A 23,008-nucleotide genomic window follows, 5' to 3' on the forward strand; every position below is an offset into this window, starting at 1 on the left:
GGGGTGTTATTTTTTAGTTTTGAATTCTTATTTAATATTTGTTTGATTAGATTAAAAAAAAGTCGAAATTATTATTATAGCAAGGCGGAGATGGGGCGGGGAATTTTCCTCTAGAAGTGGGGCGGGGATGGGGATTAGATTTTCCCCTCGGGGTGAGGACTGGGATCCCCTGCCATCCCTGAAACGAGGACAATGTGAGGACGGAGAATATTCCTTGAGACAAGGAGGGGGACGGGGCGGGGAATGCAACATCCGGCCCCTCCCCGCCCATTTTCCACGTCTACTCCTGAGCTTTATTTGGATTGCACGAAAAATATTTCTCGTGGATAAGTGTTTCCTATGAAAATTTTATCATCTCGACAACTTAAACATAAATGATTTAGTTTAGGAAATGACATCAGCACAACCATATCTTGATATTTTTCACAGACTATCTTGTCATTTTGTATTTAAAGAGATTTCAGAAGGTTTATTACATTTCCCAAAAAGCACTCACAAGCCGATTAAGGAAAAAAAGACAGTTAGGTTTGTGCTAATATTATTTCCTGATTGCTCTGTTTGGTTGCCTTTGGTTGAGAAAAATAGCAGGGAATGTAATTCTACTGATTCGCTGAAGGGTGTTTGGTAAGGAATTTAGCAAAATTGGGGAGTTTGACCACCGGAGATGTCGGGCACTTGTCGGTGACGTGGAACCCTCAAAATTCGCTTTATGAATTTCTCCAAATCGAAGAAAAAATGGGAGAAATTCTCGAGCAATTCTTATCTATTGAGTTTTATTAGGAAGTGGCAAATCTTTGCAAATCTTGGCCAAATCAAACAACATCTTTTAGATTTGCTCTCAATCTTCCCGTTAATTGATTTCCTTTTGATTTGCTTTTAATATCCCTTAGACTTCTTCTTCTCCAAATCCTCCCAAGATCTACCAGCATCCAAACAGAGCATATAGTTATTGCCTAAATAAGAGTTGAGCCCACATGGCCCACGTCACTTTCTTTTAATTAATCTAAACATGGAAAAGTATGAAAAAGTGGAAAATATTTTATTTTCCACTTTCCGAAAAAAAAAAAAATCAATCCAAACATATTCGAAGAAATGATGGGAGCCAATAAAACAAGTGTGTGGTGGCAGGGTCCATCAGATGCACAATAGCATCGGAGAGGGCTGAACTTTGCCCCTCATGACCTCACCTAAGCGAGTCGAGTGAGTCATGTTGACTTTCCACTCTCCCATCCTCCCAACCAAAAGATCTACCTTCTGCATCTCGCCTTTTACACCTTTCACATTTTTTGTACATTTTCATATTTTTTTTAAAATTTTATTTGTTGCAGGTGTGGATTTTGACCTTATTATTGGGATTCCACACAGAAGCAAGATCCCACATCGGAAAGAATGAGTGGATGTGGATGGGTTATAAGGGAATGGGCGCCCTCCCTCTAATGGCTAGCTTCTAGTGGTGAGTTCCACCCAAATTTCCTACAAATGGTATCAGAGCTCAGGGCATGGTAACCAGAATTTGCCTCCCGAGGGCGGAGAATGTTCCTCGGGGAAGATCTCAGAAACCATGGTGTTGTATCTCGTGGTTCCCATGTTGCCTCCTTGTGGAAGGGCGAGATTGTCCACGTTGCTTCCGCATGGAGGGGGAGATTGTTAGGGTTCAATGCAAAAGCAAGATCCCGCACCGGAGTGGATGTGTTGATGGGTTATAAGGGAATGGGCACCCTCCCTGTAATGGCTAGCATTTAGGGGTGAGTTCTAGCCGGTTAAATTTCCTACGCATCACAAAATTTGGTATCAAACTGAGGTTGGTGGCTTTGACAAAGTAAGAAGGGTTGAAGTAAATGATTATATAACACCAGCTATGGCAGCTTAAGCTTTTGAATCACTTGGTTGTTTCACATGGTATGGCTATTGTCTCACGACAGGTCCTGAGTTCAAAACCTAAAAACTTCTTGATATTAAAAATTCACATGTACACAATAATTAAATACCATAAACTCTTAACACCTTGAGATTTTGGAGTAACTGGTAGAAGACCTAGATACTTATAGGGGATTCGATCAATAGGTGGAGTTTGATTGTAGGCAAAGTGTTCTTTGTATTGGCCGCAATACATGACTGAGGTTGTTTTTTTCTCAATTGTCCTAATTAATATGCGTGGACGGTTGTTTTTTCTCAATTGACCTAATTAATATGCGTGGACATTCAAAATGGGAGTAAAAATGAGTCAAATACTTAATTTTATATCAAGAAAATTGATAAAAAACAGTAGATCCACTCAGTAGGCCTAACTAAAATGTTGAATGAAAAGGTTAAAAAAGTCCAAGAAGATGAAGGATGACATATGAGAAGTCATTGAGTCAAAGGTCAACAATATGATTTGAGACATGGATAAGTTTGGTTGCTCGGGGTTGGCTCGGAGAGTAGTGGAATAAGAAGTCAGAAGGGACGAGACAAGCATAGAAGAGGTTTAGAATTACCACTTGGAGAATAGTGGAATAGTGGTAAGTAGTGTTTGGTTGTGTGGGAATCCTCTCGGAAAGTAGTGGAAAGGGTAATGTGTGCTATTATCAATATAGAGAGTGAAGAGAGAAAGATAGGAAAGAGAGAGGAAAGACAAAACCTTTTCCATTATTCTTCTACCAAAATTTTACCATTTTGATAGGATTTGGTTAGAAGATGAGCATGGGGGACATTAGTGCCACATGAGCACCACATGTGAGAAAGCAATAATGATGTCTCAAACATGATGGAGAGTCAAGTGGAATTCCATTGTAATTATGGCAACCAAATAAAGAATAGACATTTATTGGCATTTGAAATTCCAATGCTTGTCGAGCGTTTGTGCAACCGAGCCTTACAAATGAACAATCAACATCACATATAAATTCTTCTATATATCAAATAAGGATTCACTATTAGCTTATTATAAAACCCTCACAAACTTATCATAATTTCTCAAACAAAACAAAGAAGAACTAAGCTTCTATTTGGATTGTTGGAATTTTTGGAACACTTTGGAAAGGAATTTAAAAATAAATAAATAAAGTTCTCAAACAAAACAAAGAAGAACTAAGCTTCTATTTGGATTGTTGGAATTTTTGGAACACTTTGGAAAGGAATTTAAAAATAAATAAATAAAGTTCTCAAACAAAACAAAGAAGAACTAAGCCCCTATTTGGATTGTTGGAATTTTTGGAACACTTTGGAAAGGAATTTAAAAATAAATAAATAAAGTTCTTACCTTTTTACGCATGGAGAAATATATAACTTGAACCAATTCTATTCAGGTTTTACTTAGGCCTTCGATTTATGATAATATTATTAAAAATATAACCTGAACAATGCTATTCAGTTTTGGAAATGTTATAGCACGCACAGCCATATTTTGCATAAACCCAGCTGTCTTTTCTTCTTTAACAGGCTCGTGAGAGCATGTAGGGAAATGTAATAACATTTTGACAGCCCTTTAAATACTAGAAGACAAGAGGTTTGTGACAAAGCAAAATAAAATATGGGCAATGGGTTTTTCGCCCTGCTTTAGGATAATGCGGCCTCCTTTTAAATGTGATTTGACGTCAAAAGCGTTAAGTCAGGCCACAATTCAATTTAACAGTTGGGCGCATTATCCTATGGGGGGCGAAAAAATCATTCCCTAAAATATCCAAGACCAATGTATTTAAAATTTGGAAATGATAAATTCACCGCTTTTCTTTACATGGGACAACCAAAACCAATATACGTGGCAATCAGGCCCGGTGAATCATTCCCACGCGAAGAAAATCAGCTCCTTTTTTTTGTTTTTTATGGGCAAGCTGGGATTAGGCAAATCCCGACCAGATACATTGAAAAGAAAACAGGATTACATAGGGGGCCACAAGGGCAGTAAAGACATACAAATAACCATAAAATCAGGGAAGTACAATTCCTATCACAAGGATGAAACATTCATAAGACCCAAGAAGAGGGAGTCCACCAAATCAGGGAAGTAAATCAGCTCCTCTACATGGTTTTGAAATTTCGGTTTCGGTAACCGTTTCGGACCCCACCAAAAACTGAAATTTCGGATTTCGGTCCGAAATTTGGTAATTTGGTTCCAAATTCCAGACCCAAATTTTGAAATTTCGGCTGAAATTTTGTAACACATTTTTTTAAAATAAATAATGTCACTGTCCGAAATTTGGTAAATGGCGAAAAATTGAATTTCGGAAAATTTCGGTTTCGGTCCCCACTGAAATCCGAAATTTCGGTCAAAATTTTAAATACGCCAGAGGTGGCTGTCCCAAGTAAAAAAGGGGACTGATATACCACTTCCCAAATTCAATACGAAATGCAAAGATGGAATCATTATCGTACACGTGTGGCATGTTTATCCTTACGGCTCAGGGATAAGACCGGTAATTTTGCCAATGAGCGAAAATGTTTTCGTAATTTGACTTCTGCTTTATCCAGAGACTGAGAATCGAAACAGAAAAAGGAACTTGGGAAACAAGAAGGCAAAGGAAAGAAAGAAAGAAGAAAAGCCTCTTCATTTCTTAGCAGAGCTTTTATCTGATCGGAAGTAAAAGGAGGAAAAAAGGAAAAAATGGCTGGAATCGGACCCGTGACGCAAGATTGGGAGCCCGTGGTGATCCGAAAGAAGGCTCCGAACTCTGCCGCTAAGAAAGACGAGAAAGCCGTCAACGCCGCTCGCCGGAGCGGTGCCGAGATCGAAACCATCCGAAAATGTACGGTCTTGATTTCTTTCCCTTCTTCCACTTTGCTTCCTCTGAAATTAGGGTTTCTTCTTCATGATCTCTCTCTCTCTCTCTCTCTCTCTCTCTCTCTCTCTCTCTCTCTCTTTTCGCTTTCTCTATTTGAGAAACTTGGTTTTCCCTATTTCTAGGCTTATGATGCTATGTTCTTCCTTCTTATTTCCCCCTTTCTGATGATTCATTTATTTATTTCGTATGATGTGTTAATATCTCTCTCTCAGGTAAAATATATGGGTTTTGGCGTTCTTAATCGATTTTTCTCATGTAAATATAGACAGTGAGAATCAAGTCTGTTATTGAATTGTATCGTCGAGCTCTTTATGGATTCTTGGACTTCTAATTGGGTTAGACTGATAGAAAGGTTATCCAAACCCTATATGGAATTGCAGGTTTGGTTGTGGATGCCTGGATGTCATTTTAGTGGTTTGATTTGAGGTTTTTTTTTATTATATAAAATCAGTTCATGTTTGGTTGTTGATCGATACTCGTAACTAAAGTCCTTGGGATAGCAGTGAATTTAGAAAATAAGGATTTCTACAAAAGGAAGCAATCGATTAGAAGGTGAACAACAACAAGGACTGCATCAAATGAGCGTTGTTTTTTTTTTTTTTTTTTTGGGGGGGGGGGGGAACTGATTGAAACATTTGTTTCCCTAAATGTTTAATCCTCGTGATACAGGGTTAATCGAAATACTTACCTTGTCACAAGGCATTATTTACTATGGCTTTCTCTGATTCCTCAATCCATCATGTGGATGCTCCTCCAATGTACTTTTAGATTAGATAGAAAGAGGAATGGGTTCTATGAATAACTCATCATTTTCACTCTTTGAATGTGACTGGCGTGGAAAAGTGACACCTACAATTGGCAGTTATTGCATCCTCTCTGTTTTTTTTTACTCTTTTCTTTTCCCCCCTAACATCAACGACACCAGGGGGTTCTTTAAGTAAGAGGCACAAAACATGCGTGGAATTCAGTTTAGATTGTTTACCTTTGGCATTGTGTAAGGTTATGCCATATTGAACCTTGAAGTATATAGCATTGACTGCTTTATGGTATTTTTCTGCCCTAAAATGATTATCTTGATACATTTACGTTGCATAGTTTTATGTAAATGATAAATGATTAATATAGATGCAACAAGGTAACACAGCCTATTTAGACTGGAGGAGTTAGTCTTCAATCAGAATGTAAGTAATGATATTGGGTACTTGGTAGAAACTTGTACTGTGAAATGTATATCATAATAAAAGTACATCTAGCCCTCCCCAGTCCCCGCAATGGCGGGAGCCTCGTGCACTGGGCCGCCCCTTTTATACTGTAGAATTGAGTTCATTTGGAACCAATGCCTTGTGATGTCAAATGCAGTTGTGTCTCATAGTTTGGGACTTTGTCAATTGCCTGTCCAAGAATGAAATAAGCATAACCATTCAAAAAGAAAAAGAATGAAATAAGCATATAGATGCCTACTGTTGTTACACATTAGTTTCCTAAATAATTTGAATTACTTTATCGACAAAATAGAATCATAGAATTTTGCTCTATTACAAAATAATTTATAATTTTATATGACACTAGAGCATAACTAATTAATCGGCAAACACTTTTTCAATGTCTTGCGAAGGTATTTATCTTCATTTTTATTTCTTGCTGGCTTTCACCCTGTATCTGTAAATAAGTGGCTGCATTTGTTATAGTTTATATAGCCAACCAGCAAATTGCATTTGATAGTGTCTTTTTTTTTTCCCAATTACCCAGTAGAATGTTTATGTTTAATGTTTTTATCTTTTGCAGCAACCGCTGGTACAAACAAAGCTGCCTCAAGCAGCACCACTTTGAATACAAGAAAGCTTGATGATGAAACTGAGAATCTTGCTCGTAAGTAACTGTGGCTTGCTAGTAATTATGAACCTTGGATTCCTCGTACATGCTTGTCTTTTTTACTTTTATGTGCAGCTTAAAACTTTACATGTTACTAAATCTTATTGTTGTGAAATGTAATTTGGAGTTATATGTTGTTCCATCCTATAATTTGTACAATGTCATGAGCATCATTGTTAAGATTTTGCCAAATGTTTTTTCATCATGTTTGATGATTGTAGTTGATGATTATATATGCCTTGCATTTCTATTTACTTTAGCTATGTATACTTCCATGACAAAAATCATCAGTGTGAGAAAGTTCTCCTTCACCACACGACATATATGCAACTTTTTGGCATAGTTTGTTCAAAATCAAAATTGATATTTGATTTGTCACACTTTTTTTTTATAACTATTTCTAGAATGAGCAGCTATAAGTGGTTTGCTAGTATGTGTTGGGACATGTATTTGTATATCTACTTGTTGTAAGAATGACTTGGTGGCTTATCGCTAGGTTTCAAATTAAGCCATCACACAACAGATAGATTCCATAAACTATGGAGACATTGCATGTACACAAATGCAAATCCAGAAACAGAACCAAAGACCTCGGTGCAGGAGAAAACACAGATTGTCATATTAAAGAGGTGGGCACTCTACATTAGACAAGAAAAGATAATCATAGCTTTGGTCATTGAAAATAAATACATTATGAGATATGAATGGATCCATTTTAGATCACCATCGTAAATGACCAAACATTTTGTCTATGCTCTGCTAGCTTGACCATTTTGTCTGTGGTCACTCTAAGTTGCTTAGAGAGAGAGAGGAAAAGGTGACACCATAATTCAGAATAATAGTATCTCCTCATGTATTAATTGGAGGCTAGAACGATTGCATGTGAATAGGATGGTACACTTGCTTATGGTCCTTGAAACAGAGCGAAACTCTATGTTTTGTCTAATTTTTTTTATTTTTTATTTTTTCACTTTTAAATGGGATTGTAATATGGGGACGTCTTGTCCCTAAACTGCTGTAAAAACTTGGTTTCTGGAATGGAATCGTTAATTTTCAAATAGGATGGTACACTTGCTTATGGTCCTTGAAAAAGAGCTAAACTCTATCTTTTGTCTAGTTTTTTTTTTCACTTTTAATTCTTTTGATTTTTGGCATATCTTCTTGTTCCATTGAAAATTTTAATTTGGTAGTTTTAGTGTGGTTTATTAGGTTTGTAGTGTGAATGAGCCTGTCAAGCTCTGTCTGTCTGCTTGTTTGTAAAGTTCTTTTGCGACTACTGAACAAAAAGTATCGAAACAATTCTGTCAACTAAAGAAATGATCAAAATGAACAATGAATAAGGTAAAGCACTAACAAAAGAAACACCTCAAAATGCAAGAAATAATGCATTATAAAGTAATTAACACCATACATATTTCTTACTAAAAACAAGAAATTCATGCAAAAAAGAACAAAAATAAGAAATAAAGTCAAAATAGGAAAAAATTGAAATTGAACCAGCGCAAGCCTACATGCGTAGATCTAGATCGAAGAATGTACACGTTAAACATAAAAGATTTTTTTTTTTGGGGAGCTATGCAAAGAAGATAAACACAAAAAAAGGGTTATTGCTATTAAAAACTGTGAACATATGCAAAAAAAAAGGTAATAAAAAATGGGCACATAGACCCGTACATATGTGTTGCTCAAAACATGTAGATCTACGTCAATAACAATTAATAAATGAGAGAACATTTCCTACACACTTGTGTAGGTAAGTTACCTACACACTACCTTAAAATACAGTGGGGGCCCACATTGTTTGGGTGATCCAAACAATTCATTTGAATGGTCCTCACATAGATAGGGTGTCCACAAAAAATCAGATCCATAGGATCATCCCAACCCTACGATTTGTGGAGGTAAAATGGACGTGTATAAACCTTCACAAATTAGTCCATTTTTTGCCTCCATAGTTTGAATGGTTAGGATGATCCTATGGATCTGATTTTTTGTGGACACCCTATCTATGTGAGGACCATTCAAATGAATGGTTTGGATCACCCAAACAATGTGGGCCCCCACTGTATTTTAAGGTAGTGTGTAGGTAACTTACCTACACAAGTGTGTAGGAATTGTTCTCTCTTAATAAATAGCATATGTTAAAATAGAATAAAAAGCACAATAAATGTACAGGATCATCAAGCAATAGTACCAAAAAAAAAAGTTAAATCAGAAAGGAATGCATAATTTAAGATGAGAAAAATTACCTAAATAACCACCAAATCTAATCAAATCATGTTAAAAACATGCATATTCATGAATCATATATGTTTTTTTATGTATTACAATGATTTCATAAAAAAAATAAAAAAGAATTACGTATTTAAACTTGAACAAAAATTTCTCATTATAAGAAAGGAACATTTCCAATAAAATAAAAAGTAAATAAAATGAAGAACCAATAAAAAAAAACATACATAACTTCATAACATAAATATATAAACAAAGAAAGCATGCATTAATAGATAGAATGTTCTTAGAGAAATTTTTTTTTAAAAAATGAGAAACATTGCACAAATAACCACCAAATCTCATCAATTCATGTAAAAGACATTCATATTCCTAAATCATGCATTTTTTTTTATGTATTACAGCATATCCATAAAAAAGAATTAGGTATCTTACCTTGAACAAAATCTCCAAATTTTTTGAATCCGGTTTTGGTTTGTCAACCCGTGCTTCAAATCTTGTTTTCGATGGTTGATTCTAGTGATCCAGGTTATGTTGACAATAAAGCTAGTAGAAAATAAGAAGAAATGGAAAAAACATGAGGTTTCAATTGTGTCTTTACGTAAACTCAATGTCCTAGGAAAATCATGTGGGCTTAAGCTGCTACGGAGAGTCGCTTCGGCCGATGTAGAGCAATTACAAACATGATTCTTTGGAGATTCTGATAAGGGGGGAGAGTGGGAGTGGGGGTTCCGAACTGTAACAGACCCCCAAAAGTCCAATACGAGTCGGGTGATCTGATACATTTTGTTCAATTGAACCACGGGAGAAACTTAATGCCTTAGTGTTGGCATATTGATCTTGAAGGAGTAAGTTTCATCAACTTCTGCAAAATGATGTCATAAAAATTGAGAGCTATAAACTTGCCTTTTCTGCTCCTCAGTACTCCTTGCGATTAACTTTTAAATAAGAAGTCCATTGCAACACCTTGATTTTCCCAAAGGTAAGTGCTCCATTGTGACCTGGTGGTCACGGGAACAGCCTCTCTGCAAAGCAGGGGTAAGGCTGCGTACATCTAGCCCTCCTCAGACCCCACAATGGTGGGAGCCTCATGCACTGGGCCACCCTTTTTATTGCAGCACCCTGATTTTCCCATTTTGAGATAAGCTGATAAGCACGCTCCGCAATTTACAAAATGATGGTAGTTTGGACAGCTAAGCAAGATGAGAGGGTAAATGTGAATGTTTAATTTTCCTGTTAGCCACCATTCTCCCTCATTAGATTGGTTGTCTTGAAGCTACCCTTTTGAAGGTGTTGCAATGTTAATCTGGGTAGAGCTGGTCAGCGTGGAGTTAGGAATGTAGGTAAGAAGATTTCCTTTATTTAGGCCCTGTTCATTTTAGATTGTGATAACCAATTGTGAGCTCCATACCGATTATTGGACACGAAATTACGTTTAAGTTTGGGTCAAATGATTGGTATAGGCTCACAATCGGTTGTCACAATCTTAAACGAACAGGGCCTTAGCGTGACAATCTAGATGCCCGTGGTAGCCAAATCTTAAACAGGAGGATATGCATGAGGAGGCTGTTCTCCTTAGTAAATTTGCCCAGCAACATGAAGGATCCTGATGGAGATTCCTTTCTTTAGTCTTTTGAAATTCTGGAAGGCTCTGAGTCATCTCTAAGATGTAGGAAAATATGGAAGAAAAAAGTTAAAAGAGTTAGTCATTCTGATGTGTCCTTTTGACATTGATGATGGGAAGAGAAGCCAAGAAGGCAGGTTTATAATTCAAAGTTTCCAATTTTCAAAAAAATAAAAAATAAAAAAATTCGAAGTTTTCATTTTGCCTTCTTTACAGCGAGTATGAACACTAGCTTTCATATGTTCTCTGAAAATTCATTTGTCTTGATTAGCCGTTACTTCTAATCGGCAGTGATTTAATATAAGGTTTCCTTGAGTAACTGCGGGACAATGGCACATCGTTTATAACTGTTAATTATTTGGTAGAATATTCCACCATGGGTTTCTTGCCAATAATGGGTAATCCTTATTTAAATGTTAATACTTATGTCACACCAGATGAACGAGTACCAACTGAACTGAAGAAGAACATCATGCAAGCTCGAATGGATAAGAAATTCACTCAGTCTCAACTTGCACAGGTATTTTCTTGCTTGCTTGGACTCTTGTTCGTTAGTTTGAGTTTCTGATTTTGACATGCACGGGAACATGATAAACCTGTGGCAGATGATCAATGAGAAGCCCCAAATCATACAAGAGTACGAGTCTGGAAAAGCCATTCCGAATCAACAGATTATCGGCAAATTGGAGAGGGTTCTTGGCGTGAAGCTCCGAGGGAAAAAGTAATGAGTTAGGACAGGGAAGCTAGCTATATAATTGCAGCTGTAGCAGGGAAGCTACATTTTAGATCGGTGTGTCCATGAAATGACTGCTTTAAAACTTTGTGAGAAACTACTCCTTGCTGGACTTGTTTGTGTCTTGCTTTGTGAAATCCAAGTGTTTCAGTTGTTATTGAGGATTGTTTCGTCCTGTGTTATGGTGATTTAATCTTTTCTATTTGGATCGGCCTGGGAGAAACAGGGCTGTCGAGTTGGGCCTTGCTGTTTGATTATTTAGGCGATGTTTACCATCCTTGTTATTACTACTGTTGTTAAAACTTAAAACTACTACCATTGTGATTACAAGGGAAGCCCCCCTCCATCACCTGTAGCGGATTTATCATCATTGCCCTTGTTTCTGTTCTCTTTTAGTGGCCCTGCCTATTTTATCCAATCACATGCCATCTGAAAGTGCCCAACAGGCCAGCACCACTTTGATTATCTCATATTGCAACAGTAGCCTATTAAAGAGCTTCTACTTTGCTCATAACATGGGCCTAAAAGAGTTCAAATGTTCGTCATGAACTAGCGGTAGAGATTTTTTTCACCTTTTTTTTCCTTTTCCTTTTTTAAAAAGTTACGTAAATGGTAACCCCCCCCGGGGAAACGGATAAAATCCACACCCACCCACCCTCTAAGGCTCTGTTCACTTGTTTTCTAGCTGCAGAAAAAGAAAAGAAAGGAAACGAATCTGACGTGGAAAACTGGAAAAGAAAGGAAAAGAATCTGTGAGAAAATTCCTTTTGTGAGAAAATTCCGTTGTTCACTTGGCCAAGAAAAGAAAAGAAAGTATGCAGGCAAAGTGGTTTTCTCAGGAAAGTGATTTTCTCACCCTTTTGGTGAGAAAATTTTGAGGGAAAGTGCAAGAAAGTTGGTTTTCCACGCCATTATTTATATTTTCCACCTGTGTAATTATGCTTTCGCGAGAAAACAAGTGAACAGCGGAAAATGTCAAATCATGTCCAATCACGGGAAAATTTGGCTTACTTTCTTCTCCTTTCCTTTCTCAAGAAGGCAAGTGAACCGAGCCTAAGGGCATTGCTTGAGGATAAATTCACCCCCTTTAATGTCTTTCTTTGCCTTTAAAACTTCTTGATAAAGTTATGGGTAAGCTAGGCTTTGGCAAGGGACCCTATGGCCTACTGGTTTATTAGATAAAGAGTATGATAAAGAGGAAGATGTTAAATTTAGGAAAATGATAAATGCGCCCCTTTTCATTACTGGGGAGACTCAGCCACACATGTATCTATGACACATGTATCTATGACTGAGAATGTGCTGATGTACTTCACATCTGAAGGAAGTACAATAGGAGATAGAGATCCAAAACTCGAGATGGATGAACACTAAATCTATGGGTACGATTTGCTACCATGTTTTTTTCTCCAATGATAAATGGGTGCCTCCAAGTGGAGATGAGGGTGAAGTGGCTAAATTTTAGAAAGCAAAAAACAGGAAACTAGTGTCTCCAAGTGATGAGAAGTAGGAAGACAAAACAATCAGAAAACAAGAAACTCTACTTAAAATCGGATCGAATTTTTCTCATCTCAATTGTGCCCTCTCAAATCTCTCGCCTTCTCCCACTGCCCTACCCCTCTCTCAACACTTGAGACATCAATTTATCATGAAAAAAAAAATCCTGACAGAAACCTCGTGAGTTACATAATATGGAACTTCCTGCCATGATTCATTCCTCTAGCGCTACAGTATGCCAATTACAGAGACAAGTTCCAAGGAAAGCTCCATATAAAAAGGGAGATGATTTTTTCACCCCCCTTGTCACATGAATTGTGGCAGACTTTTAACGCCTTTTGGCGCCAAATCACTTGACAAGGGGGCCGCATAATCCGCGTGGGGGAGCAAAAATCACCGCCCTATAAAAAACAAATTTAAAACATTCTCAAACTTGTAATCATTCATAAAAACAGAAAAAATTGCTCCAACTTGTACCGGAAGCTGTTCAAATGGTTATCAAAGAAACTGTTGATAAGCAACATCATGGGTGAATAAATAGTAAATACGAGGGATTTATTCACAGACGAGTTTCGAACCAAAGGTGGTGAGGCAAATGGCGAATGCCTGAAAGGCCGACAATGGCTGCCTGTAATCCATGGTATAAATATCATCCCCTATTTTTCCAAATTGAAGCACCATATCTTCATCCCCACTCACACTTGGTTGGCTGGGATCAACAGTTAAAAGCTGAAAATTCTTGACCGACGCCTCTGTAACCCGTCCATGGAAATTCAAGCACCAGCACTGTAGGCGCAAGTGCCACCTTGGAGGTTTGTTCCTCATAATCGCATAACCCTTATTAACCTCAAGCATTTTTGTCTTGCAGTCTTTCTGGCCTTCATCAAGGGTTTCTCTTGTTGAAGGGCATTGCAGCGTGCAAACCATCCTTCTGGGTCCTCTTGATTCCAAAAGGTTGACTTTGTAAGAGATGTGTCCAATCTCAAAGCTACCGGCTGGAACTTGTGGGGAGATTTGCTTACTGGCAAAGTGCCGGCTGCTTGAGGGCTTTGCACCATCGTAGGGTGGCTGGTTGTCATAGATTGTGTATTTGGCGCCTAGGAAATCGGAACTGCAAAACAGACCTGCTCATTGGAAAGAAAAAACTTCAAAATGCTCTCTCTCTCTCTCTCTCTCTCTCTCTCTCTCTCTCTCTCTCTCTCTCTCTCTCTCTCTCTCTCTCTCTCTGTTAGCATGCTTATATACAATATACAACTTTTTTGCAGGCATCTGTACACGTGAAATATTTTGATAGTACATTCTACTATTCTACACAAACTAGGCACCAGCTAAAACAAGACCTCTAAAATCAAACAGGTAGGTGATTTCTTAAGCACGTAAAAGGCGGAAAGGAGCTCAAACAATTGTGAAGGCTTACCTCAACTTTCCCACATATGCATTACTTCCTTGAGACAAGTCATCAGCATTAAGAGATATGATATACTCAGTATGAGAAAAATGCCTGAATTTTCGGGCAGCTAAGAGTAATTTCCCTTTATCTGCAATTGCTGTAAGAACAACTCATATGAGTTGAAACTTTGCACACTCAATAAGAAGAGAACAATACTGAGAACAAAAGAATATGAACACTTGGAATGAAGATCTTGTGAAAAATATAGAAAAATGAAGGCACAATTTACAGATGGGGAAAATTGCTCCAAGAGTTAAAAACGGCTAGTCTGCATTAAACATCAAGAAAACATAAAGACCAGGAAATAACTTTTGTTGCATTCATGAATTTTATATCAAAGCTGATGCCACCAGTCCGGAACATTCCTCTAAATCTGACTCGTTTTCCAAATTCTCAGTCATATGTTGGCCTTTATAGTTTAGACTCCAAGAAGCCTGGAATCTTAGTTGTTTCAGGTTCAGTTATTCATGAACATACGAGTGTGCCCATTGCGTGAATTTTCTTAGCTTCAGCAAATTCTATGATAGAAATTGATTTCTCCGGTGCAGATTACTAAATACAAAGAGACAAACTATTTCTTCCTCGCATCGCTACTCGTGCATTTAGAATTTCACACCCAGCAGAATAGGAATCCATCATTTTCAGAGCCGTACAAGTAAGAAACATCATATCTTAAAAGGATAAAGTGTCGTGAGATGCTATTGGTCATGAGATAATCGGGTCACAAAGAGTTCTAGAAATGAAATTGAAGGAAAAAGTGTAAACCTGAAACGAAATTGGACATCAAATCTATATAAAATGGGCATATTGATAAGAAAAGGGTGACTCCTTGAGTAGAGAGTTTTGAGAAATCTGCCAGGAAAAATCCGATCCCATAGTGTGCAAAGAAACGAAATAGTAGAAAGAAGCAAACCATAACATGCGCACACCGAGTTTTTATGACTGCATCCACGGGTGAGTTCTTCACTGTGAGAAAGCAACCCATTCGTTTTCTTCTCAACCAAGTCCGTACACAAAAGCGACACAATAGAAAAAAAAAAAACCCAGTCAATTTCACCACATGAGAAATTCTTAAGAAGAAACTCTCACATTTTTTTCTCGCACCACCCACCACTCACATGGTCATTGGTTTTCCTCTCCCTAAATATACTTTATAGACTTAGATCTCTCTCTAGGATAGGCCTACTCCACATGAGTGAAAACAAGACATAAAAAAAAACCCAACAGAAAGTGACATACCACTCCAAAGAATTATGTCACCCATGCATAAAAAACCTAAGAATTTATAATCTCTATTATCAGGTAGACAGAGCGAGAATTTTAAATTCAGAAAATAATTGTATACTATGAACTTTACTGATGATAACAAACAACCTGTGACCTTAATATGCTGATCATTATGTCCTAATCTCTACTGCACAAAAATCAAGTCATAACCTTGTAAAGACCCCCACATAAAATTCATTAAAGGAACTACTTAAATAAAAGTACTGGAAAATCTAGACCAAGAAAAGCAAGCCCCCTATATCATTAAAAAAAGAACAGAACAGAAAAGAAAAGAAAAGCAAGCCCCCACTAATAAAACTACGGTAACAAGTTCCCTTTGCAGAAGCTATCTCTTCCAAGTCTAAGGTTTTCCATCCAATTGCAGTCAAACTTGCTTCACTTTGGAAATATCAAAAATCTGGAAATGGAATCAGAATTTCATAAACAACTTGACAAAAAAATGAAGGCCATAAAATGTCATGCTGTTGTTTGTTTACCAGGGAAACTTCATTGCGAGGCCCACCTGACTATAGGTTCATACAGAAACAAGACCCAGTGATAGATTCATTTCCAGAGTCAGAACGAGTGGATTCTGTCCCGGAAGTGAGGCCAGGGCTTCGGGTGATCTCATCTTGTAACCAAGGATCACCATTGTCAAGAACATGATTTTTCAGAGGAGAAGATAAGAAAGGGCAGGCTGCACTATGAGATAGAGGCGTTCAGAGGCTTACAATTGATCTACCAGGATCGGGTGGCCGAGGCAGATAGCTGTTGGGAGAATTTTTGGACAATGGAGGCTCGAGAGACAATGGAACCCAAATCGCAGTCCTTGGTTTGATCCACGGAGCAATAGAAACTCTAAGGTTTTCCATCCGATTGCAGTGAAACTTGCTTAACTTTGGAAATATCAAAGCTGAAAAGGGAATTAGAATTACATGAACAACTTGACAAAACATGAAGGTTATAAAATCGATAGTTGCACCAATACATGCGATAGACATGTGACTCGCCACCAAGCTGCAATAAATCCCTCCTAGGGGCTTGCACTTAGCTCCAATGTGTTGGATGCATGAAGCAGGTTGGTGAACTATAGATATCACTGTTTAAAAACTCCCAAACTCTCTTTTATATTGGCTAAGTTCTTGTCCAATTATGAGTTCCTCTCTACCAGGTAAATCAAAACTCTTGGAATTCCCAAGTTAATAGAGAGAGAGAGAGAGAGAGAGAGAGAGAGAGAGAGAGAGCATGCCAACAATTGATTTGCCCCAGTTCGAGTTTTGAATACACACACTCACATGTAGAAAGTAGTAACAAGATGTGAGCACGAGCCAGTTGAAGTCATTGATGTACGAAACTGGCCTTAAGTAACTAAAATAGAGAAGATGTCATGAAGAATAAGAAACAACTGTATAAGCTGACTGAATCAGGACAACTTGGGACTAGCGAGTGGTTAAAGAATCTGATCCAAGCTGTGGAGAATTCGTGGAGCGAAGTTAATTTACCCAGCTGAATATAATTTAAGATTGTTTACATTCCTATGCTGCAAATTACATGCAAGAAATGTCTTCGCTCTAGGCATATATAGACAAAGCAAAATTATGGTTTGACAACCAATTGGATAGCCGATCTTGATATCATGCCTTCAAAGATAATTGCGTCATGTGAAAGAAAAGTCATATTTACTTGAACTCACATAAAAAATGGTCCATTGAAACAAAATATTAACGCAGCCGCTATTTCCATTATGTGATTCTAATTAATAAAGGCTTTAGATTCGAAAAGTTGATTCAGTCTTAAAACACAATCTAATGCATCTGAAATTCGAAGTTCATTGGTGTGTTCCAAAGGATATGGTCCAATAAAGCAATGATCGTCTTAAGATTCAACCTGCTGCAGTTTTGGATCATACTGAACACTTTTCTTAGGCTACCTTGGTTGATTTCAAGTAGGGATACCAAGTTACAACTAACAGCACATATTCAACACATACACACCAACTTGCGTGTATAAGTCTAGGAATAGATCAGAACAAATAGATAAAAGACAAACAGGGCAAGTAAAGATGCATCATGAAATTTACTTACTCTCATTCAGTCCAAGATACAGGTAGAACATTGAATTCTTCTTGTTCCTCTTTACAAAACATTTAATAGGAAGATCCGGAGGCCCCGACTGCACTCAACAACAAAAATAAATCATTGAATAGGAAGATTTTTTGTTGGGTTTTCTTTATATAAAATACAAATAAATGGAGTAAATTAAAGTTAAATAAACTCACCATATCAGATGTAGAACACCTTGGCTAAACGGCAATATCCAATGAGTACATTGTAACTGTGTTAACATGCCAAAACCAAGGTGTGATCCTCCAGACTTGGTTCACGTGAAATCTCTCCCATTAGAGATTTAAACTGAAGATGAGAATAAATCCCTAGTGGTTTGTTATTATCTTATTGGTTGGGGATTAGCTAGCATCCATGGCAGAAGGCATTTCAGGGATGGTCTGTTGCATCTGACAGTAGCCACAGAGGCTCACTCTTCAACAGATTTTGTCTTCATTAACGAGGTGGCTGCTGTTAGATGCAAGTATGCAACACACCATCTGCAAAATGCCTTCTGAGATGGACGCTAGCAAATCCCGGTTAGTTAAGAACTTAAGATAAATAGATGGGCTGTTAAAGATAAATGTCAAAATAATAATGTAGATAATTATAGATTGCAAACGCTCCGTAACTAACATTTTTTAAGCTAAAATCTTTATTTTACCAGACTGAGTGGTAACACACCTTATTTACGCATTCATGAGAAATTGTATGATCGGTGGCCGCGCAAACCCGTGATTAAAAAAAAAGTAGTGTAAGGCCCACTCCGTACGATGATCCAAACCGTCCATTTGTTGGGACACTACATAAATAGGTTGTGCCCCAAAAATCATTTCCATAGGATGATCCTAACCCTCCGATCTATAGAAGATTCCTCAATGTGCAGTACATCTATAGATCGGAGGGTTAGCATCATCCTTCGGAAATGAATTTTGGGACACAACCTATTTACGTTGTTGCCGAACAAACAAATGGACGGTTTGGATCATCGTATGGAGTGGACCGTACTCTACTTTTTAAAAATCACGGGTCCGTACGGCCACATCATATAATTTCTCCTCATTCAAAATCTAGCTTTTACGATTTAAAATCTAGGTTTTAGCTTCTAAAATCAAGGATTTTAAATTCCATGTATCCAAACGAGGAAACCGACTGAAATTTCTGAAAGAATCGGTCCAAAGCAGCATCGATTATCAATCAAGTTGTACAATTCTGGCAATTTTCGGGCAAAACAATAAATTACAGAGAGATTTAAAGAGAGAAACCCTACCTGTTTGAGGGAAGAAGGAAAGGTGATCTGGCCAGTCACGTACGGGGGCTTGACGACACCTCTGGTGATTTCTCTCCATCTTTTGCAGACTCCGGCGAGGGCAACGATGTTCTTGCGAAGAGGCCATTGGTCTTCGGTAGATTTGACTTTTTGGATGATCTCTGCGAGAAGATCGGGGGGTATTTTCGGCCAGCGATCCTCCTGAAATAGAAAGGCATCATCTTTCTCACGGACATTCTTCTCTTCTTCTCTCTGCAAATCCCCCAGCTCTCTCGAGGAATTAGATGTGCTTCCGTACGAGGAGCGAACCCTAGAGGTCGAGCCCTTTCGAGAGAGGAATGTTTTTCTCAGAGACATTCTATCAAACAGACAGATAGAGAGAGAGAGAGAGAGAGAGATGGGATTTTCGTTTCTAACCTATGTCCGAGTCTTAACTCTTTACTTGTCTGAAATTTTGGGAAAGTCCTGTCATTCTAATCAATGGGGTGCAAAATATTAAACAATTTGGGAGATGATTTTTTCTCCCCCCCTCAGTAGGATAATGCGCCACCCTTTTAATGTGAATTGTGGGCAGACCAGACTTTTACGCTTTTTGACGTCAAATCAGGTTCAAGGGCGCGCATTATCCTAGAGGGGAGGCGAAGAAAATCATCTCAAAATCTTTTCACCTTCGCCCGTATATTACGGATGTGCTCCCTGGGGTTCTCCCCTGGAATGCAAACCAAAATGTCCGTACGAAGGTTTTTTTTTTTTTTTTTTTTAAGGTAGGATGTCACCCCCACCCCCTTTCAGGAGTGAGACTAGTCCCTACGGATACACCCCTTTAGGAGTATGACTAGTCCCTACGGATACACGCAACAACACACACCACGTGTATCAGGTAAGTCGGAGGCGGGATTCGAACACTCGTTAACAGGAGCATACCCGTGTCTTTATGCCGAAGTTGGCGTGTTTATGCCGAAGTGCCAAATGCCTCGGTGTGCCAGGATTGAATTGTCTTAAATTGAAAAAAATTATATGATGGAAGGCCGTGCATGCACCCCATAATTACGGTGGGGCAGATATTATTTGTGCGATCCAAACCATTCATTTGGTGGGCCCTGACATAGATAGAGTGTGCCGAAAAAATCATTTCAATAGGATCATAATAAAAGAGATGGAGAAAATGGAAACACTCTCTCATAACAAAAGAGCTGGAGAAAATGTGGGGATTTCTTATTTCTGTGCTTCTATATTTACAATGGTATACAAGGTGTATATATTGCAATTTACAAAGATAATAGAAATGAGGAAAATAGCAAGGCAATTGCATATCATTCGGATTGTTTCCAAGTTTATTGCAAACTATACTTCCTAGCTTGCCAAGTTTATTAACCATGTAGATACCGCTCTAAATTAGAAGATTTTGTTTCCTAATAGATCATCCTAATCCTCCGATTTGCAGAGGCTTAAAATGGATGGTGCATTATAGAAACCTGATCGAAGGGTTAGGATGATCCTATTGACATCATTTTTGGGGCACACCTTATCTGTGCCAGGGCCCATCAAATGAATGGTTTGGATCTCTCAAATAATTTGGGCCACACTGTGCATGCACGACCTTCCACCATACAATTCCTTGGAAAATGGAAGATACAACCTGAGAAATTATACAGTGCCGGACCGTGAATCTAGTTGGTATGATGAAAGTACCACCCTTGATAATTGATCCAACAGCAGACTCTTAAAAAGTGGTCTGCTGTTGGATCAAATATCAAGGGTGGTGCATCCCACACGACTTCACTGCCAAGCACCATATCAAATCTCTTAGAACCGTAGCTGTTTATTACCCCTCTCCAAACTATCTAATCAAACAGATGCCCAACCCATACTACAGTGATAAGTTATCCAAGGATTTTTATCCCGGTGGCAATAGCTAGTCAAAGGCAAGTTTAGTAGTCTGAGGAGTGCTATTATCAAAAGAAGGAAGTTTGGATACAACTTCCAATTATAAAAGACGAATGACACACCCACTTGCCCTACTTAAGCATGCAATACTGCCCAATGCCCATGTACGGTGCGACTTCCTAGTGGGTCCCACCTTTGATTGATCTGAACCATCCAAATGAATCATGTATGACCCAAAAAATTGTGCGGCCCTGCCAATTTTGGGATCAAGAGGGCCCATAATGGATAGACCCTGAAAAATCTCGTACAAAGGAAAATCCTTACTGTTCAATTTGTAGACATTTTCATGTTATCACTCTCTGACTCTTCTGAAGGATTTCTCCCTACGTAAAATCAATAGTGAGGAAAACAATAGAATGGCTTGTATCAAGAGAAAACGTTCAGGAAAAAAAATTTCATGGAAAACAATATTCCATGGGAAAAAGTTCCAAGGTCTAGTAGTTTGGAAAATTTCTGGGAAAATTTTCGAATTTGAAAAAAAATACTAAAAGATGGAAATTATTATTCAATGGACAAAAGCTCCAATGTTGAGTGGGTTTGCAATTTTCATAGGAATTTTCAATAGTGAAAAAAATTTCATGAAAAATACGTTTTGTACGGGCATCTCTTGTTGCCATGAAAAATATATTTAATGGAATATTTGTTCACCTGGTGAGAGAGAGGCAGAGCATTGTGAGAGAAGATAGATTTGAAGAGTGGTGAGTGAGGAGAGCATGAGCTAGGCCTGGAAAACAGGGGAAAAAAATTAAATAGGAATTTTTTCTATTTTTTCCAACCCCTGGTATGCTCTCCCTCACTCACCGCTGTCCCAAGCCTGTCTCTCATCAGTCCTCGATACCCATTTTCACCTTGGATAAACAAATATTTCATGAATTTTATTTTCGGGATTTGCTAGGCTAATTCTTGGAAAGCCATTTCGAGGCCTACTTTTAGGAGATTTTGTCTTATTCATTTTATTCATAAGGTGGCTCCTCTCTCGTGCATAAGTCAGTGGTGAAATGGCTTTCCGAAAATTGCCTAGCAAGTCCCTTTATTTTCATGGTTGCCAACACATCCCAATGAGGCAACGAGGGAAAGTTCATTTAATTTCCATGGAAAACATTTCTATTCATCCAAACAACCCCAACATTTGTCTTTCTAAAGGACGAGAATTTACTAAGAAAGGTCAGTCAAATACTTATTACCCACTAGCATTTATGCATGGTTGTAAAATGGTTGGTCCGATCTTATGCATGGGTGTATGGGTGGAGATCGTAGGCCACACCCATGCTGAGGTGTAAAAAATTCCATGGAAAATAATATTCTATAGAAAATCAACCCTAACAGTGCTTATAATTAAAGAGCACGTACGTAAGGGATAATCAAGAAAAGATAAACATAAGAATGAAATAAAATTAAGAATTCCAATCTATCCTACTTTAATTTAACGATCAGATCTGAATGAATATGAATGGTTATGATATTCTCTAACATAATTTTAACTTTTGGTCGAATTTTACCAAATATATGTAAACATATGGTATGCTCGAGTGCCCAATCACATATGGGCCCACTTTGTTAGAATGATCCAAAGCATTCATTTGAAAGGTCCTATCATAGATAGGGTGTGTACCAAAAATCAGTTCCATAGGATCATCCTAACCCATCCATTTGTGGATGGCAAAATGGACAGACCACAAATCTGCTCATTTTTGCCCTCCACTTTTGGAGGGGTTAGAATGATTCAATGGAGTTGATTTTTGGTACACACCATATCTCTGATAGGGCCTTGCAAATGAATGCTTTGGATCACCACAAAAAATGTGGGACCCATGTGATTGGGATAAGCGTTCCATAAGATTGGTACGCTCGAGTGTACAATCCTTTTCCTCTTATATTTTATAAACGTCGGTCACAGAGCAACCAGAGGAATTTGAAAATGTACACAGAGGTCACTGTATACAATTTGAAGAAATCTTTGCAGAACTGAAGTATGCACATCTAGTATGGGTTGACAGAATTAATCAGAAACTTATGAAAAGAAAGTATAAGGGAAGCAAGTCATATATCACACTATTTAACTATCACACCGTCTTGGGGACTAACATTAAAAATCTTTACTTGGTGTTGAAGCTGAGAAAATGCATGTCAAAACCATAGTTAGCAAAAACGATGTCTTTTTAGAAAAAATGCCGCTTAAAACTCGTTTTAATGGTTTGCCGTTTAAAACTTTTACACTAAAAAAAACTCCATTTTTTTATGAAGATATTTTATTT

At 37.9% G+C, this 23,008-nt stretch overlaps 2 protein-coding genes across 2 annotated transcripts; one reads left to right on the forward strand and one right to left on the reverse strand.

The window, feature by feature from the left end:
* The first annotated feature begins 4,461 nt into the window (after positions 1–4,461).
* LOC143860970 (multiprotein-bridging factor 1a-like) lies at positions 4,462–11,380 on the forward strand. Its single transcript, XM_077371844.1, has 4 exons — positions 4,462–4,724; positions 6,546–6,629; positions 10,926–11,008; positions 11,094–11,380. Exons 1-4 carry the CDS (start codon positions 4,583–4,585, stop codon positions 11,211–11,213), a joined length of 429 nt encoding a protein of 142 aa, XP_077227959.1. The 5' UTR covers positions 4,462–4,582; the 3' UTR covers positions 11,214–11,380.
* Positions 11,381–13,133: 1,753 nt separating this feature from the next.
* LOC143861207 (tubby-like F-box protein 10) lies at positions 13,134–19,247 on the reverse strand. Its single transcript, XM_077372143.1, has 4 exons — positions 18,807–19,247; positions 17,519–17,606; positions 14,136–14,265; positions 13,134–13,829 (listed from the first exon to the last, which is right to left on the reverse strand). Exons 1-4 carry the CDS (start codon positions 19,161–19,163, stop codon positions 13,274–13,276), a joined length of 1,131 nt encoding a protein of 376 aa, XP_077228258.1. The 5' UTR covers positions 19,164–19,247; the 3' UTR covers positions 13,134–13,273.
* Between the last annotated feature and the right edge of the window lie 3,761 nt (positions 19,248–23,008).

This window comes from Tasmannia lanceolata, unplaced genomic scaffold (assembly GCF_043159265.1).
Source record: "Tasmannia lanceolata isolate RefF3 unplaced genomic scaffold, GAP_Taslan_0.1 ptg000037l, whole genome shotgun sequence".
NCBI classification, from domain to species: Eukaryota; Viridiplantae; Streptophyta; class Magnoliopsida; order Canellales; family Winteraceae; genus Tasmannia; species Tasmannia lanceolata.

What these genes read in the sequence shown, in the direction of transcription:
- LOC143861207 (XM_077372143.1), bottom strand. Translation starts at nt 19,163, where the DNA reads ATGTCTCTGAGAAAAACATTCCTCTCTCGAAAGGGCTCGACCTCTAGG. An exon ending in GTATCTTGGACTGAATGAGA is followed by an intron (nt 14,266 to 17,518) that starts GTAAGTAAATTT and finishes TTGTTCTTACAG; the next exon opens with CAATTGCAGATAAAGGGAAA. An exon ending in GCATATGTGGGAAAGTTGAG is followed by an intron (nt 13,830 to 14,135) that starts GTAAGCCTTCAC and finishes TCTGTTTTGCAG; the next exon opens with TTCCGATTTCCTAGGCGCCA.
- LOC143860970 (XM_077371844.1), top strand. Translation starts at nt 4,583, where the DNA reads ATGGCTGGAATCGGACCCGTGACGCAAGATTGGGAGCCCGTGGTGATC. An exon ending in TGAAACTGAGAATCTTGCTC is followed by an intron (nt 6,630 to 10,925) that starts GTAAGTAACTGT and finishes ATGTCACACCAG; the next exon opens with ATGAACGAGTACCAACTGAA. An exon ending in CTCAGTCTCAACTTGCACAG is followed by an intron (nt 11,009 to 11,093) that starts GTATTTTCTTGC and finishes AACCTGTGGCAG; the next exon opens with ATGATCAATGAGAAGCCCCA.